At 41.8% G+C, this 18418-nt stretch overlaps 1 protein-coding gene across 1 annotated transcript in view; it reads left to right on the plus strand.

Moving 5' to 3' along the window:
* The window catches only part of LOC126297841 (cAMP-specific 3',5'-cyclic phosphodiesterase-like), a 1751676-nt gene that overhangs the window by 51020 nt on the left and 1682238 nt on the right, over window positions 1–18418 (plus strand). The window contains exon 2 of the mRNA XM_049989093.1: window positions 12286–13490. Coding sequence (XP_049845050.1) covers window positions 12295–13490 — 1196 coding nt within the window. The 5' untranslated portion in view covers window positions 12286–12294. The remainder of the gene's footprint in view (window positions 1–12285; window positions 13491–18418) is intronic.

The raw sequence follows: 18418 nt of genomic DNA on the forward strand, positions 1-18418 counted from the left end.
GTAGCTGTCTGACAGCAATATTTGTGCAGCGTCAATGTGTTAACGTGTTTAAAAACCAAGCTCTGTATTCTAGTCACCATTAAATCATTTAACAATAAGTAAATATATCCAAAACGGCAGTTTTGCTACAATGTGTCGAGTTCACGGTACATCACGTAACCTCCGGCACACACCATTTGTTGATGTGGGATAAAGTAGAAGGTGTACATGTACACATGGTGTAACAAAAATGTACGGCACAAATTGCAGGACACATTCCTCATACACAGACGAAGAAATTATTTTATGTGAAATAGCGTGAAAATAGGAAGGAGGCGTACTGAACTGTGAAAAACGAAACAGAATAGAAACAGTGAACTATCCAAGCTCAAGATGTGTAACATCGATCGAATTACAAGAACCACGCCGTCGTTGTTGTGTGGTCACGGTGTCGGACTGCGAAGGGAGTTATCCGTGTTCAAACCAATTTTTTTGTCCACAAAATTATTAACTTTCCGTCTGCTCATTTGACATGTCTATTTTCCCCTCTGTAATCTTGTCAATTATCATACTATACATTGGTTATAGAATAGGGGTAATATGAGTAATGCCAGCCATGGACAGATGGTTTACCAGAATAGCAGTTCAGAATATTTCTTCAGTGCAAGGAACTTTACTTTCAATGTAGTGACCTGAAATGGGACTACGCAGCCCGAAATAAGTACATTTTCAACTTAAAAAGGCAGTTTTTCATTGCGTGGTTTATAACTTTTCGTCTTGTTTCGTACTATGAAGAACAGAGAGAGGAAGGGAGAGAGAGGGAGACAGAGGGGGGGGGGGGGGAGAGAAAGAAGGCTACAGCCAGCGAAAATAGGTGAATTTTGGAATATATATTCACAGACTACATGTATGAATGAGTGCATGAGTGAACTTGTCGTGCTGCCGAGATCGGTTATGCTGTCTTGTACGCTGGCACTCGACACAAAGCTATTCTTAGTACTCGTTGGCAGGAAAAAAATCTGTTACGTTAAGGATGAGAGACTATGGTGTATACCACCTGACTACCTGTCTCTGCACCAATATCCTCGGTTAAGTTGGTCTCGTCTCTACTTTATTTCATTGTTCATTGACTGAGGGCGCACTCGTCTGTCAGTCGCCATCTCATTGGATGGATTTGACCAACTCCCAGAACGTTTGTTTAACGTATTGGGGCTAACTTCCCTAAATTCAGTGACACAATGTAGTCGCTGCGCGAACGTGATAGGTATTTCCATATGGATAAATGTTTTAGTACGGAATATACAAATTTTCATTAGTTACAATCTCGCAAGTATTTCATTCATTACTCTGATTCGAGTTATTCGATAGCGACAACTTTTCGGATATGTGACTATATGGTTTTTAATGTGACTGTCATTTACGCTGCAGTTCATAATGGCAAAGGAGGACGAAACTGGTTATGCTCAAATGAAATAAGGGTGTTTCTTCAGAATATCTTTCATTAAATTCATTAAAGCTATTGGCGAATTCTGTCAAGGAAATTTCACTTATTCATTAAACTTAAGTATTAAATGCGTTGTTACCAATAAAGCTAAAGTAAAAAACGAGAAATGGACAGTAACGTGCTATTGGAATTGGTAAATTCAATGAGAAACAGTCTGTATGAATCTAATAAGAAACATTATTTACTCTTCCAGATTTCTGTTGATAACGAGATCGTACTGAAAGGACAAGTATTGCTGAGAATGCACAGCCAGCTTCGTTAGTTAGTGGTACTTCGTCATGTTTACGTTTTTGTTTGGCTCAGACGAATTCGAGAAATAAGGGCTCTTACGGGGCTTTTAGACAGTCGTTTTTACCTCGCCCTATATACGAGTGGAACAGGAAAGGAAGTGACTAGTTGTGGTAGAAGGTGTCCTCCGCCATGCACTGTGCGGTGGTTTTCGGAATTTGTATGTATTTGTAGATGTAGATGTAGTAGTGCCTTTAATGACGTGTTCGTTAGTTTCAGTTACCAATTTCCAATCAACCTCCAATTACCGTAATCATAACCTGTGTTTTCGCGCAGTAAATGTTCTCATGTAACGGCGCTGAATGTGATGGACCCATTTAATGCCGTAGCATCATTGTACGCTGAAACAGGCCTTCACTAAATGTGTAGCAGTAACACAAACTGTTCATAAAAAGACTTTTTTCGGGTACCAAAAATTGTAGAATTGACAGTGAAAATGACTTTCTCCTTCGACAATACTTTCTTTGTTTTAAGTGTACCGCCTTATTTCAAGCTGTATTGTAGGTCCCCCTAAAATAGGTTAGGTGCACTGGAGCTCAGGTCAGACGCATGCCACTATGTCCATTCGTCCTACTAGATGCCATTGTATAGTTAAGGACAGGTATGTTAAAACTAGCCTTCCACTTGACTGCAGCTTTACTGTATTTTCATACATCTGCTTCGAAGATATATAATGAAGTCGTGTTTCGACGTTTAGAGTAGCTAGCCACGAGAAAGCTGACACGTGTTCTACCTCGATTTCGGCTTCTGCATTCTCGATCGTTTCTCTATGGCAGCAGGTAGTTTTCAGTTTTCATTACGTGATTTTTACCGATGAATTGTGCACAACACGACAATAATTTTTTCGGCATTTTTAAAGAAACAAAGCTGTTGTAAATTAATCATCCAGTCAGTGCGAAATTAAACAGGAAATGAACGACAGAATCATTTTCGCACACATCAAGCGTTATTGACGTACTGCCAGTCAGCTATACAGGGTAGAGAAAACTAATTTTACATATTTGTCAGGTTTATTAGCTACATCACCTAATCATACAGATATACCTAAGAAAATACCAAGGAAACACGTAGGATTTCTCTTGTAGGCGTAGTTCTTGGCAGTCTTTAGTTCCATATTTGACCCTAGTGAACAATTCTCTGTAGTAATACGACAGATGTTTGGCTCAAACCAAAACTGGGGAGACAGTACAAGACTTCGCAGTCTCGCTTTCCATAGGCTTTCGAAATCTTCAGCTACCTGACATAAATCCATCGTCAAGTTCGACTGACCCTTTCCAGCTGATATACTCCCTGCTGAGTAAGTGAAAGTGTAAATACAGTAACAATGTGTCAGTAATAAAAATGACTCAAAATGTAACGCTTCGTGTTATTATTTCACATTGCTCTATCACTTCGGTTTGTGGGTTCCTAACGAAAAATCTAGTTGTTTTCTAACCTTAATTTCTTACTCAAGTTGTTTTCATGTGCTTTATGGCTCAAATGGCTCTGAACACTATAGGACTTAACATATTTGGTCATCAGTCCCCTAGAACTTAAAACTACTTAAACCTAACTAACCTAAGGACATCACACACACCCATGCCCGAGGCAGGGTTCGAACCTGCGACCGTAGCAGTGGCGCGGTTCCGGACTGCGCGCCTAGAACCGCTAGACCACCGCGGCCGGCGTGCTTTATGGCACATAAAAGTTCTGCACCCTGTCGAAGCCCATGAGCGCTGCACCCGAAAATCCACGTTCACTGAAAGATGAGGGAGATTCTTGCGTGAAGATCTGGGTCTGTGTGCGACGCAGTCTATTATAAACACAATAGGGAAGGTATTGCGTTAAAGAAGCAAGGAAACAGGTACCGACTTGGATTAGTAGTGTGTAGTTCAACCCAGCACACAAATTGCTGTGCGTAGTAAGTTTTATTTCGGGTTCATATCTCCTATGGCCGCCTTCAATCGTCTCGGACGAATGATGAGATGTAGCCTTCGAATATATTACCTAACCAGTGCTGAACAAGGCAAGAGACAGTGACGTCAGTATGACAACTCAGCCAGATACTTCATTTGCTTTCGAAAAATTTTCTTGCTCTGAGGGGGGGAAATGGAAGTGTAGAGTTGTTCTTCCGAGTACTTCATTCACAGAAAAAGTACAAGTAAGAGCCGATAAGGTACTGTACCTTCAGTGTGTGAGATGTTACAGGTGTAGCGAGCACGAGGTATCTCTTAGCACGTCTGTCCTTATCTCGGCACCAGACGCTGAGCGTGTTACTCAAACCACTTAACGCTGTGAAGGACGACAGCTTCTTCATGTTCACTCGTATCGCTGGTCCGCCTCTATCAGGTGCACGTCGCAGTATAAAACTGACAACTGTGTTTTGCATTCGTGGAGAACAAGTGCCCAGTACCAACTTGGTTGAATTCGTGTTTAGAGTACAGTGTCATATATATAATGCAAGCAATATGTACGTACATCCATTAACTGTGGCCGTTTTAATTATCCAGAATTTGCGGTTGGTTGCTGCATCCTGTGAGTTTGTTTTATTACACTGAATGTCATTAGTGTGTACGACAGTTTCCATTGTGCACGCCGTGAAATTGTAGTATTTAGCTGTGTAGCAAGCGTTAATGACATATAGCTCACGTCGGAATTTTTATTCATTTGTTACTGAAACATTACTTATGAAAGAACTTCCAAAGAACTTAATAAGCAAAAACTTCGTCAAGGAAGACGTCAGTTATATGGAATGCATTCGCGAGAAGACAGCAAAAATACAGTGTGTCGCAAGACATCGATGAAATTATGGAGAGAGTAGATAATTAACAGCGAAAGCCTGAAAAGGCTGCAAATATACGATCAGAGAAGCAAAAGCAATAAATATGGGGCTTCAAAGGATCCTTCTGCTTTATAATTGTGAACGTGTGCCACTGACTTCAGTATGGCCTGCTGGTATGGCCGAAGGGTTCTAGGCGCTACAGTCTGGAACCGCGCGACCGCTCCGATCGTAGGTTCGAGTCCTGCCTCGGGCTTGGATGTGTGTGCCGTCCTTAGGTTAGTTAGGTTTAAGTAGTTCTAAGTTATAGGGGACTGATGATCTCAGAAGTTAAGTCGCATAGTGCTCAGAGCCATTTGAACCATTTGAACTTCAGTATGACACAGCGTACAAATGTATTTGAAACGTAAACTAGCTAGGTCCCAGTTTCACTCATTGCCTACCTCAAGAATAAATACTACTTCAGCGCACTCGCGTTACAAATGTACTGTACACTCTTACCAGTGAATGAGATTTCCACACAAGTAAGAGAGCATTTGGATGCTATATTGCACTCGTCTCTGCGGTGACTGAAGAAATATTTTAAACATCCTCCAATTAAATCTTGAGTTTTGACAAGACTGCAGAAATTGCTGCTCCAATTCTGGAACCTTGTCAACGAGAGTTTTGACGCATTAGACATCGTCTTCCTTCAGAAGAAAAATGTGCCGGGGTCCCATCATACATGTATCACATTGCTAACCATGGGCCGTGGGTGAAATTTGAATCAAATTCTTCAGGACTTAATGTGACAGTTTACTTTTCAAATTCATTTATACTACCTGGGTGACTACTTCATACGGAAGTCAGTTGCGGCTCATATACACACATTCGCGATTATTCCTCGTACAGATAGGTTGCGGCCTGGTATATACTGGGACGTTTTTGCTTCTGTTGCCGCATCCTTTCACCTATTCAGCTGTTGATCATAATACACCTTACATATTCAGCATTCATTTGTAGATGTGATTCACACACATGTAATACAGATAATTTGCTGTACGCGTGCAAGTAACAATACTGTGAGTACTATTACGTAATTGTACCATAAATACTAATGAACATTTGCAAATTATTCTTGAAAGTGACAGAAAGAGCGACAGTCGATAACATTTCGCCGTTTCAGTTTGAACAGCTTAGAGTCGACACTTAATCCCATTGCTTCTTGTGGAAATGCTTCAAAATCTGAAACTACGATCGATTTCGCAACTTCTTTATCTGACAATGTTTAATACTATATATTCCGAGAATAGCTCTTCTAATTCCTCTTGTTGAACTATGGATTGCTGCCACTTGTTAGTCTAGTTTTATCAAGGACAACAGCGCCGCTTCAGTGTGTAACGCTGCCAAATAACCTGAGTACGAATAATGACGAAGCATGAGCGAGATCACTTTCTTTAGCTCAACTATAAAATTTGATTTGTATATGTGACCTGGTATACTGGTGTTATACAGGGTGTTACAAAACTCCTACTACAGCCTTCTATCAGTTGTAGACGGGAGTTATCCAGACTCCAGCTGTTAAACCACGCGCATGCATACTGCGACAGTGACTCCGCGCAGCAGTGTAAGTTTAATGATACACGTTACCGTATAACGCGTAGTAAACTACGTCATCGCTGCGCTGACTGACTTTTAATTACGTTCCCAGAACGTCGTGGCGGTGTCGTTAAGCATACTGAAAGGTAGCCTTCAACCGTATTAACGACGTGTTTATATTCTTTTTTGACGATTGTTATCCGATCTATTTGCTAGTTGTATTAACTCCCCTTGTAGTTTATTTAGATACTAGCTCCTTCTGAAAGGTCGAAGTATGTTTTTTTTTCCTTTTTTTTAAATTTGTGGTAAGTTCCTATAGGACCAAACTGCTGAGGTCATCGGTCCCTAGGCTTACACACGACTTAATCTAACTTAAACTAACTTGCGGTAAGAACAAAACACACACACACAGACACACACACACACACACACACAGACACACACACACACACACACACACACACACACACACACACACACACACACACACACCCGAGGGAGGACTCGAACCTCGGCTTGGGGAGCCGCGCGAACCGTGGCTTAAGTTTGGTATTAAAAACCGTTGCACCACCTTCACTATCACTATCGGAGAGGTTTTTACGGATCCTAGTCAACAAATTAAAACGAAGACGGCTCTGTTTTATGTAAAATGTCTTAAAAAGCCACAGATAGGTAACATGGATATTGGAAAAATGTATAGAGTACGATATACCTCGTCTGTTAAAGAAGTTCGCGAGGGGAGTTCTAATTGTGATAAGGGCGGAAATCCCACCAAATCTGGTGACCATTAATGTTACTGAAATTTCTAATCATGTGATGATACATATGTAAAATCTTCCAGGTTAAAATTTTCACTCTGCAGCAGTGTGCGCGCTGATACTAATCTTCCTGGCAGATTTAAACTGTGTGTCTGACCGAGACTTGAACTCGGGACCTTTGTCTTTCGCGGGTAATTGCTCTAGCAATTCCGCAATAACTCATCTGCTACCTTCCAAGGAAAGGTCCAGAATTTGTGTCTCTGTCCGGCACACAGTTTTAATGTGCCAGGAAGTTCCGAATATAAATACTGTTTTGAGAAACAGTGCTTTCAGTTTACCATCCACGATGAAAGGGCGGGAATTTTTCGAAGAATAAAATGAATTTTATATGGAGCTCAAACAACATATCAATGTAATTTTTTCCAGGTATGCATATAGCTCACGCATAATACTTACCTAATTTTAGTCCCATTTTTTTTTAGTCAGAGTTACATGATTTCAAAACGGTGAGGTCTTTTAAGAGTCATTAACATCGGTTGATAGAGAGATCTCTCGTTGCTTATTGATCCAATGTTTATCGTGTTGTTCTGTTTTCTTGAGGAGGGTGCGTGTAGAGGATAAGAACAGGCAAACGCTCACAAAGTGCACACCGACTCGTTAGCCCACTCCGGGTCATGCAGTCAGACAATGAAAGAATCCTTGCTTCGATGAAGTGTGCTCCCAACATTCTAATTTTTGCTTCTTTCTCATAAAGAGTCAAAATTTACAATCATTTAATAGAGCGTACGACAGAGAAGCATTTTCGCATAACACGACAGGAAATGCATATAAACGCGTTTGTGTTGACATTAACGGAGAAATTGCCTTTAGGTACGCATATAGTACTAAAAATATCAAACAGGGATCAGATTTATCACCTAAAAGTAATTAGTAAAATCAATATTAGTTGCGCCCGTGAATGCTCAGTGTCGAAGTCATCAAACCGCGACTCATAGTACGTAAGTTAAGACATCTGTGCATTGCTCTTATCATGTAATGTATGTTGTTTTAGGAGTGAGTGACAACATCCTAAACAAAATATTAAAAGTGCCCATTTTTCACCGGAATACATGTTTCAGCTCGCCGCCGCCATAGGTTCCGATTAGCCTGAAGTGTTCTTACCATGGTGCGTACTCTCTCATGCTCGGCCAACTTGTACAATAAAGGCTGCATCATCACATACAAAAGTTTGCTTAGCCATCAACGTAACACACGCTACACACGAAGTCCATTGTGCTTACACTAGATGGTCAGCTCGCCTCGTACCGTACGTGAAGTATAGCCCTCTGATACCTACAAGCGTTCTTCTATCTTCAAAAAATCCAGGTCCCGACTTCTTACAACATAGTCAAAACATGCATAGAAATGAGAAAACGAACGTATCCGTACTTCACTGTTTCGCAGCTCGAAAGCTAAATGTTTCTAGCTAGAACCATACCGTTAAAACTGTTCTTACGTTCACGTAAGGAATCCGAATCTAAGAATTGCCCACTACTTTAGATACTCTTAATATATTTAACATCAAACGCTACCTTAACTTCAATACACGAGCGGTTTAAGTGAATTACTGTTGTTTTATGCGGAGATGCCATTCCGTCATGTTCGTCGTCACTGCTTATGTTTTTGCTAATTTCGATTCCTTGCACCTTGGTAACAAGTAAAGCACTTCTTTAGGAGCGTACTTCTATTTAGTGCTGTGAAATGTAATATTAGCGTGGTACATCTACATTTACAATTTCAAGCCGCAGACCATCGCTAGAATTATAGAGGAAGTGGAGGCGATCCAAAGACGAACAGCGCGTTTCGTCACAGGTTCATTTACTGAGATCGAAAGCTTTACGGAGACGAGCATTCATCTACAGTTTCAGACACTACAAGCGAGACGTTCATAATGGTATGATCTACTACTACATATCTTCCTCCTACTTGTATCTCTCCGAAAAGACTGCGAAAGCAAAATTAGAGAGATTCGAGCTCACACGGAGGGATACCAACAATTGTTCTTTACGCGTACTGCAGGAAAGGTAGGAAATGCCAGTGGTATGTAAAGTACCCTTCGCCATAATATGATGAATGTAGATGTAGACGATATATGACAGAGCGTACTTGTATTTCAGTTGATATCCGTAACACTATGGGGTAAGCCTGAATTAACATGTTCGTATTCGAAGCCTTAGTACCTTACATATACATTACCGATAGTTAGATTCATCTACTTGTACCTTCTTAAACAACTGCTTGACTTATCTATTAATTTTTTGGCTAATGAAGTGGAGTGTAAAGTCGCATCATATGTGGTGATGTCTAACAATATAAAATTTGGTTCATTAGATTTCGGGCGTGCAACTTCAGAAGCTCCGTTTCTTCAGTTGATATTTCGGCCAAAAAACTATACTACCGAAATATCAGTTCAAGAAATGGAGTTTCTGAGGCTGCACATTGAAATCTATTGAGTAAATCAGTACTCCGTAAAAATATGAAGATGCACGTCAGTATAAAATGCTTTTGAATATTTACACATGTTGGTAATTTTGCTTTCATTGAGTAAATCGGCTGTCAATCTTCGCACGAAGCGCTGGAAACACTGTATACGTTTTTCAGCATATGTTTAGACGCTTTCGTACAACTTAGTCCTGTCAGAAATAGCGTTGCTTAATCGTTTCCATCCACATGTAAACAATCTATACAATACGCCGACTGGTCACTCGCAGTATGCATAAACACTATCATTTTATTCGTATACACATACGTCTTTGCGTGGAACAAAGCCGGGAAACAAGCGAATGTTGAAAACAGTGACTGTTACTGCCACGATGTTCTACTTGCTTAAAGACATCATTGTCTAAAATTAAGGGTAAACTTACCTGTCGGTCCCGTGACTTGGGTGCATGTTACTGCTGACAGACTTCGTCTTAATGCTTATGCCGAACGCAGTGCCTTCTGTACAAAGTTGTTCGTTAGCTGAGCCGAACAGTGGATTTTTCTGCACAATTATATCAGCTTATTGTCCCACACGTAGCATGTTTATGGAAACGAATCGTTTCATAACTCTGAAAATATTAGCATCAAGGTACTCGCATTGCAGTGCTGTAGTCTCCTAATTACGACCAATAGATTCACAATCATCATAAACGAGGTATTATTTGGTATTTGCAAGACAAAATATATCTTTACACACTCAGTAATTACACATTTATATTTCCAAAAATAGAACCGACTGTGTTGTCGTATGTTCTTACCATCTTGGTCAGAAGAACTGATGTGGAGTTTTGATATAGCGATTAAAATATAGGGGGTGGAACAACATGGGTACATCATTTTCGGTGTATACGCACACCAGTGGTCTAATAACAAAAGTTGCTGTCATCACATAATCCAAATTTTTTGTCACCAACTATTCTATTCCACTACGTTTCAATTTCTTAAAACATTGTCTCGCCTCTTGCATCTACATATGCAAGATCGCTATGATGTTCATACTCAAGTGTTTTGGCAGACGATTCATGTGGAAAAAATGAAGACCTCTTTCCATGCGAGCTCTTATTTTTCTTATTTTATTACGGCGGTAATTTCTCCCTCTGTAGGATGGAGTCAGCCAAATATATATACATTCAGAGGAAAATGTTGGTAATTGAAATTCTGTTAAAATATCTAGCCACCTCGACATTTTTTTTTCAATGATTATTACCACGACTCGTTTGTCATACTCGTGGCACTTTCTCCCCTGTTTCACGATAAACAAAACGACTTTCCCTTCTTTGAACTTTGTCGATGTCCTCCGGCAATCCTGTGAGATAAAAATCCCACACCGAGCAGCAATACTTGAGGAGAGGACGCATAAATTTACTATAGGCAGTCTGTTTTACTCGTTCTGCTGCACCCTGTTAGAGTTCTGCCAGTAAAAATCAGTCTTTGATTCTTCTTCCCTACAACACTTTATTTGTGATGGATCCAATTTAAGACGTTTGTAATTGTGAGCCCTAGGTATTTAGATGAACCGATAATGTGTTTCGTAAATCGTCGTTTAACCGAAACATAATGTAATTTTTAGCGCTCGTACGGAAGACGTCATGATTTTTGGGTCAACTTAGAATTTTCGCACCGTATAGGAATCTTGTCTTAATCGTCTTCTAATTCGTTTTGATTCTGATGACGTTTCAGGACGATACATACGATGCAGCATCATCTACAAACAATCTAAGACAGCCGCTCAGATTGTCTCCGAAATTTTTCATATACAAGGGTTTTTCGTTTATTTAATGTTTTATTTTCAACAGTTAACTACCCTTTACATCTACCTGTCTACATACTCACCGCTCCGCGTTAGACATTTTTCGTAGCTATGTACGAACAATCCAATACCTTCGTCATTGAAGGCAGCCGTCTGTGCTTGCCGCCAATTCATTACGCTGGTCTGCAGTTCGTTGTCGGTGGCAAGACATTGTCTTCATAGCCAGCGGTTCATGTTAGCAGAGATGAAACTGAGAGGGAACAAAGTAGAGGTGTATGGTGGTGATCAAATACTTTCCATCGAAAACGCTGCAGGAACGTTTTCGTTGCCCCTGTAGTGTGCGGCCAAGAATTGTCATGAAGAAGGTAATGAGTGACCGGTACGTTATGTGGGCTGAGTGAAATGAGTCTGAATCTCGTAGCACGCCCTCACACTTTGCGGGAGGCACTGTTTTCTAGACATGTTTACATGCTCACCGTATGCTCAGAACTGAAAGGAGTGACATGACGCAATCGACAGGTATATTAAAGGTATTATCCAACATAACAGTGTAAAGCTTCGTCGTATTTTCCCAGTGGTTTCCATTTCGCAATAAACGAATAGCCCTTGTAGATTAAGAACAGAAGAGGGTCTATAACGCTTCCTTGGCGGACCTCCAATACAACTTCAGCTTCACATGACTTCCTGTCACTCATTACGAGCTGTGACCATTCTTACACGAAGCTAATTGTGTAGCCTTGTAGCTGTTCTATGTGTACGAGGATCCAATGCGTGTCCACCCGCTTTTGTTTGGGTTGTAAGCGGCTTCCTTAAATGACTTTAGGAGAATTCCCGGATGGGCTCTTAAATCAGGCAGCGGCCTTTTCCTTCCCACTTCCACGTCCAACTTCCATTACCGGTATCTGCTTTAGTGTGGGCGCCTCACTCTAGATCAAGGTACATAATTTGAAACATTTGTTCATCGATAAGAGTATTAGTCAGGGACAGCTGTTACTCGATTATCCAGAAGTGACACATTCTTCCTTGCAAGGCGCACACCTAAAAAGTATTTTCCGTTCCGGAAAAGTGTTTTACCGACTAGAGCCAACGCTACATTTTTGTATTTGTGATTTCTTTGTCACATGTTCTAACATATTACGGTTTCAAACAGCTCAGAGTAATGGAGGAAGAAGAGGAGGACGTTACAGTGCAGTCGCGAGCGAGGAAAGAGATCATCAGTGCTTCGAGCCGCTCGACTTCCAGCACAGAGAGGGGGGAGACAGAAGCAGCAACACTGACATCGACCATCAGCGTGCAGTCGTCTAGCCAGGCCAGCATTAGACAGCACGGCGTGATTATTACTCAGCAGCAACCCTCCGACGACGATTCCGATACAGTAGGGAACTCTAGCGACGGCGACGGAGGCGCCGCCGCACTGCCGGAATTCGAACCCGACACCGACGTCGCTTCCTTCTTGGGAGCGCGTCAGTCTCGCACCACATCCACCAAAAGCTCGCTATACTCCTCGAAATCGACCGAAAATGTGGTGTCGTGGAAGACATCCACCCAGCTGACGTCGTCATCCAAATCCTTCCTGATGTCTCACGCTAAATCCGAAGAAACTAGTCCAAACGCCTCACCGACGAGGGCTCCGGGGGGCGCGTACAAGCCGGGCGGCGGCACCATCTACAGCGCCCGCTCGACCGAGAACGTGGCCAGCTGGAAGGAGACGCAGCAGTTGGCCGTCCGCTCCAGCTCGTCCAAGGGGTCCTCCCTGTCGTCGCAGGAGGAAGCGTCGCCGCCGCGCAGCCTGACGCAGGCGCACTCCGTCGAGACTTCGAGCGTCGGCCAGGAGAGCCGCCAGTGGCTGTCGGCGGCGGCAAGCCGCGCGGAGTTGGCGCGCTCCATGGAGAGCCTGCGCACCGCCGTCTCCCAACAGCAGTCCGGCAAGCTGCAAGCGCACCACCACCACCGCCAGAGCTTCCTCACGTCTTCGGAGCGGGACATGCGTCGCGTCGTGGCCACGTCGGTCGAAGCGCGCTCGCTCGAGTCGCTGGAGCGCGAGATCCGACTGAAGCGGCGCGCCGTGTCGGGGGAGGAGCCACCGTCGGCGTCCGGGGGCGAGGAGCCGCTGTCGGCGGAGCGGCGGCGCGGCCTGTACGCGGTGGGCGGCGAGCGGCGCGCCGCCGTGCCCTCGCACCTCTCCCTGCTCACCACCCCAGTACCGCAGGACCGTCGCCTCACCATTCTGTCGCCGCACTCACCCATGGCGCCCCCGGACCTGCTGCAGCTCGCCTCGCTCAAGAGCCGCCGCAAGAAGGCCGTCGTGCTGCCCAAGCTCATTCTGCCGCGCAGCGAGAGCGACGTCTTCATGGAGTGAGTAGAGTGACTCGTTCCTGTCGTTATACGGGGTTTGACGCTTCGTGTTACACACGGGCAGAGACTGTAGAGGGGACACGGTAGATAGAGTTTTACATGGAAACCCTTGACCGGAAACGTCATTCAGCGACGCTACAGAGTGTCAAAGTTATGGGCACCAGCGCCTGTAAATACAGGGTGTTACAAAAACGGACGTCCAAACTTTCAGGAAACATCCCTCACACACAAATAAAGAAAAGATGTTATATGGACATGTGTCCGGAAACGCTTAATTTCCATGTTAGAACTGATTTTAGTTTCGTCAGTATGTCTGTACTTCCTCGATTCACCGCCATGATTTCATACGGGATACTCTACCTGTGCTGCTAGAACATGTGCCTTTACAAGTACGACACAACATGTGGTTCATGCACGATGGAGCTCAGTCGAAGTGTTCGTACGTTTCTCAACAACAGATTCGGTGACCGATGGATTGGTAGAGGCGGACCAATTCCATTGCCTCCACGCTCTCCTGACCTCAACCCTCTTGACTTTCATTTATGGGAGCATTTGAAAGCTCTCGTCTACGCAACCCCGGTACCAAATGTAGAGACTCTTCGTGCTGTGATACAATACGCCATTCTCCAGGGCTGCATCAGCGCATCACGGATTCCATGCGACGGAGGGTGGATGCATGTATCCTCGCTAACGGAGGACATTTTGAACCTTTTCCTGTAACAAAGTGAAGTCACGCTGGTACGTTCTGTTGCTGTGTGTTTCCATTCCATGATTAATGTGATTTGAAGAGAAGTTATAAAATGAGCTCTAACATGGAAAGTAAGCGTTTCCGGACACATGTCCACATAACATATTTTCTTTCTTTGTGTGTGAGCAATGTATCCTGAATGTTTGGCCGTACCTTTTTGTAACACCCTATATACTGGATAATTCCGTGGTTATATTAAAGACTGTCAATGTTGGGAAAGGATAAATGTATCAATAATAGGTAACTGCCCCTGTACTAAAAACGAAGGAGTTGAAAGTTATAAGCGAAAATCGTTCTGATAGTTCTGATATTGAAATACGTGTACCGGTACTGTTGTTGCTAAGATTGTAGGGTAGGCAACTTTCAGAGGTGGTAATATGTCATAGTTCCTAATGCATGCATTTTAGAGTCCATATTTACTGGACACTTTTTTCCTTGTTTTGGTCCATACTACCACCTTTAAAAGTTGCCTACCCCATAATCTTAACAACAGTAACAGTTATATTCCACTGTCAGAGGTATCAGAACGATTTTCGCTTATAGCTTTCGACTCGTTCGTGTCCGGGACAGGGACCCCAACCTCAAACTGATACATTTGTTCTTCTCCATCATCCTAGAAAATTTGTGACATCATCAAAGAATCACCGTGTATGTACACACATTTACAGGCGTCGGCGCCTATAACTTCGACGCTCTGTAGCGTCGTTGGATGCCGTTTTCGGACATGTGTTCCTATGTATAACTTGATCTACTAAGTCCCTTCTACAACCTTTAGAAGTGTGTAATAAGATTTGTGGAACACCCCGTATGTCACCCAACAGGTCATCCAGCCGATACCTCTAGTTTCGCTAGGAAACGCAGTAAAGACGCCCCTATGCGCTAAATGACATACTGTATATCCATGATTTACATTAACATTCTTACAATGTTAGAATAATCACAATCTAAGAAAATCTTTTTTAAAATACATTTTAGTAGTTATCAAATCACAATTCACTGATCTACATCATTGGACAGCACGCTTACGTACTATTTTACGTTAATTTAATTTCAAACCGTGTGCACAGACCCAGCTGTAATAGCGTTCTTAGCCACCTCTGGCTACACAGCGTGCAACAGAAGATATTTTCCGTATTCAGAGACATGACAGGGACGATCGTTCGAAGTAAAGCCTCTAGTAAACATGAGCTCTACAATGCATACCTTCAGAGCCATGACCACTACTTCATCTTCCATACTGTGAAGCAACTCTTTTCTACTGCAAGCTGCTTGGTTTTCATATTTTGGGAGGCTATAACATGGACCCAAACACGAAAAAGATCGTACAGTAAACATCGGCTCTAAAAAAATAAAAACCGCAAGAGGGGACGTTCATGAAAGTGACCAAAATAGTCAATTTTCAGTTACTTTTGATTTATTACTAGAACTCATGGACAGTAAGTTCCCAACGTTCCAATTATGAAATCGCATCCGAACTGCCAGAAAAATAATTAAATATGTGACGCGACCTTCCTGCCACATCTACGTTTAAGCAACGCTTCAATATCTGCAGACTCAGAGGGATAACAACCCCTACATTCACAAGGAGAGGCTTCCGAACTGTTTCGTGGATAGTGTCAAGCCCACTTACAGTTTCTGAATGATGCTGTATTTCTAAAAAAGTGTGTTCGTAGCAAAACTCAGATTCCAAATGAGTCTCTAAATCCACTCATATGGAAACAATACCCGAAACCCACATTTTTATCTGCACGGTCGTAGGAATTGCAACCTATGATGCAGTTCAGGCATGTAATGATGGGAACGTAGGGAGGAAGAATGTATTAAAAGAAATGGGAGAATGGCATTTATGATAAGAAATTTCACTCAATACATGTTCAGAAACATAATTTACAGCGCCTTTCTGCCGCTGAAAAATTAGTTGAAGACCTCGTAAAAGAGAGAAGGCAAAAAATAAGAAACCCGAAAAGATGCCTTGAAGAGAGAGAGGACCATGAGTCCAAACCTTGGGCCTTCTGAAGAGGTGACACAAGGAAAACGTGAGGTTGAGCTTTAAATTGTATTTCCTGAAAATTATGGTTTTCAGAGTTTATGCACCTTGTTCTTAGAATCTGTGAATCCTAAAATTATTAAATTTTGCACACTTACCACTGTAGACCCAGTAAATGTTTCCTTAAGAGTAAATTTTGAGATCCTGGGTGTAAGCTGAGATATGGAGCTAAGTGCACGGAATTCTGCATGAATTCACTATTATACTTGCAGAATCATAATTAAAATTATTAAAATTCTCCTGCTCGATATATTCAAGAAACCTTACCCGAGAAGCTTATTATATGCAAAGAGATTAAACAGAGAAAATTTTGTAGTTATCTCTAGAACAGATTCTGAGAAAACGATACATATATCCATGTTCCAAAATAAAATTTTTAAGTCCCATAAAAAAGTTACATGTATATAATAAAAGGAAGTGAACAGTAAATGTATTAATTTCATTTAAAGTATTATATAAAATTTCATTGCCGTATATTTAAAATTGTGGGTTTGGTGCATCCCTCAAACAGTGTGTCTTTTTCATGAACTTCAGCCTCTTTAAGAGCTATGAGCACCACGTCATCTCCCATACTGTGAAACCTATTTTTGCTGCAATCTCTTTGCTTTCGATATTTAGGGAAACTATCTACCGAAACAAACAAAAACATTTCTAGTAAACATTGGCTGTGAAACGCATACCTTAAGTGCCCTGTGCACTTTTTCACTAGAAAAGATGTATTTCACAGTAGCGATGATGAAATAGTGCTCTGTGCCCATGTTAATGTGATTTTCTTTCTTTTACCCATATTACAGCCTCAAAACATGGAAAGAAAAGAGCTTGCGGTAGAAGACTTCTTCTTTACAGTTTTGAAGATGAAGAGGTGCTCATAGCTCTTAAAGTATTCATTCAGAGACCATGTTTACTAGGCTTTTTTGCCTCGAATGGCTGTTCCTGTCATATGCCTGAATGTTGACCATTCCTCGTGGTACACCCAGTACAAGGACTTCAAATGGCCAGCTCCAGTCAATTCTGTAGTAACAGATTCGTGGAAATGTTGATTCAAACCATGAGTTGGCTCTGCCATCGGCTAAGAAGTTTTTATTGCCTCCCTTGAAACCTTTATATAGTGTAGTGACATTTTTATTTAATTTATTAATGTAATGTTGTTGTTCTTCACCTCAGTGTTAATTTTTTCATAGGCAACTCATAATGACAATTTCTTTTCAACCAGTATGGACATTCAACGGTTTATACGAGCATTGACTGAAATAAACTTTGTAGTGAAAAATAAGATGCGCACTGATGCTCTTTGTCAACACCATGACCAATGTGCGGGTATCCATACAGCACTTCTTCAAAAGCAGCCGCCTTCTGTGAAAATATTGTTCCAGGTTCCATTATGGTAAATTATGTTAGAATTTCTAGTGACGTTGCGTTGCTGACGCACTATACATACTATCCGAAACTGATAATGACAATCATGTTTGCCTTTTCTGACAACGTAATACACACACACACACACACACACACACACACACACACACACAGAGAGAGAGAGAGAGAGAGAGAGAGAGAGAGAGAGAGAGAGAGAGAGAGAGAGAGAGAGAGAGTAAATTTTTTACAATGAAGAAATCGCACAATAGTTGCTAAATCAACAATATTTTATTTTCGGATCATTTAATGTTCCTACATCTGGTGAAAACTGTTATAATAGATTTTATGTAAGTAATGCCAAAAACACAAAAAAAACTTATTTCCCTTCGCCTCTTCATTGTTTTACATGTTTCAACATTCTGGAGACTTTCGGTGGCCGGTTGTGACTGAAGTTTTTTTTTCCCTAGGTTCCCCCTTTTACCCCATTCGTTACAGAATTTTTGTTCAATGAAATCAACGGCGTGAGGATGACTTCAGATAGTTAAGTAACGTTCTGTTCTCTTTTTGAATTGGTTTTAATTAATTTTAGAAATTTTAGCAGCATTTAGTTCTGACATCACTCATGAATTCGTATTGTTAATGAACATGAACACATTCTGATCTGTACGACTTACTGCCTTTCTTCTATTTTGATGAAACTCAGTGATCACTGCTCAAAAAATGCTTTCGCGTGTGCTTTTGATGATGATGACCACAACATATTTTAGTGAGCATCTG

The sequence above is a fragment of the Schistocerca gregaria genome, chromosome X (genome assembly GCF_023897955.1).
Source record: "Schistocerca gregaria isolate iqSchGreg1 chromosome X, iqSchGreg1.2, whole genome shotgun sequence".
NCBI classification, from domain to species: Eukaryota; Metazoa; Arthropoda; class Insecta; order Orthoptera; family Acrididae; genus Schistocerca; species Schistocerca gregaria.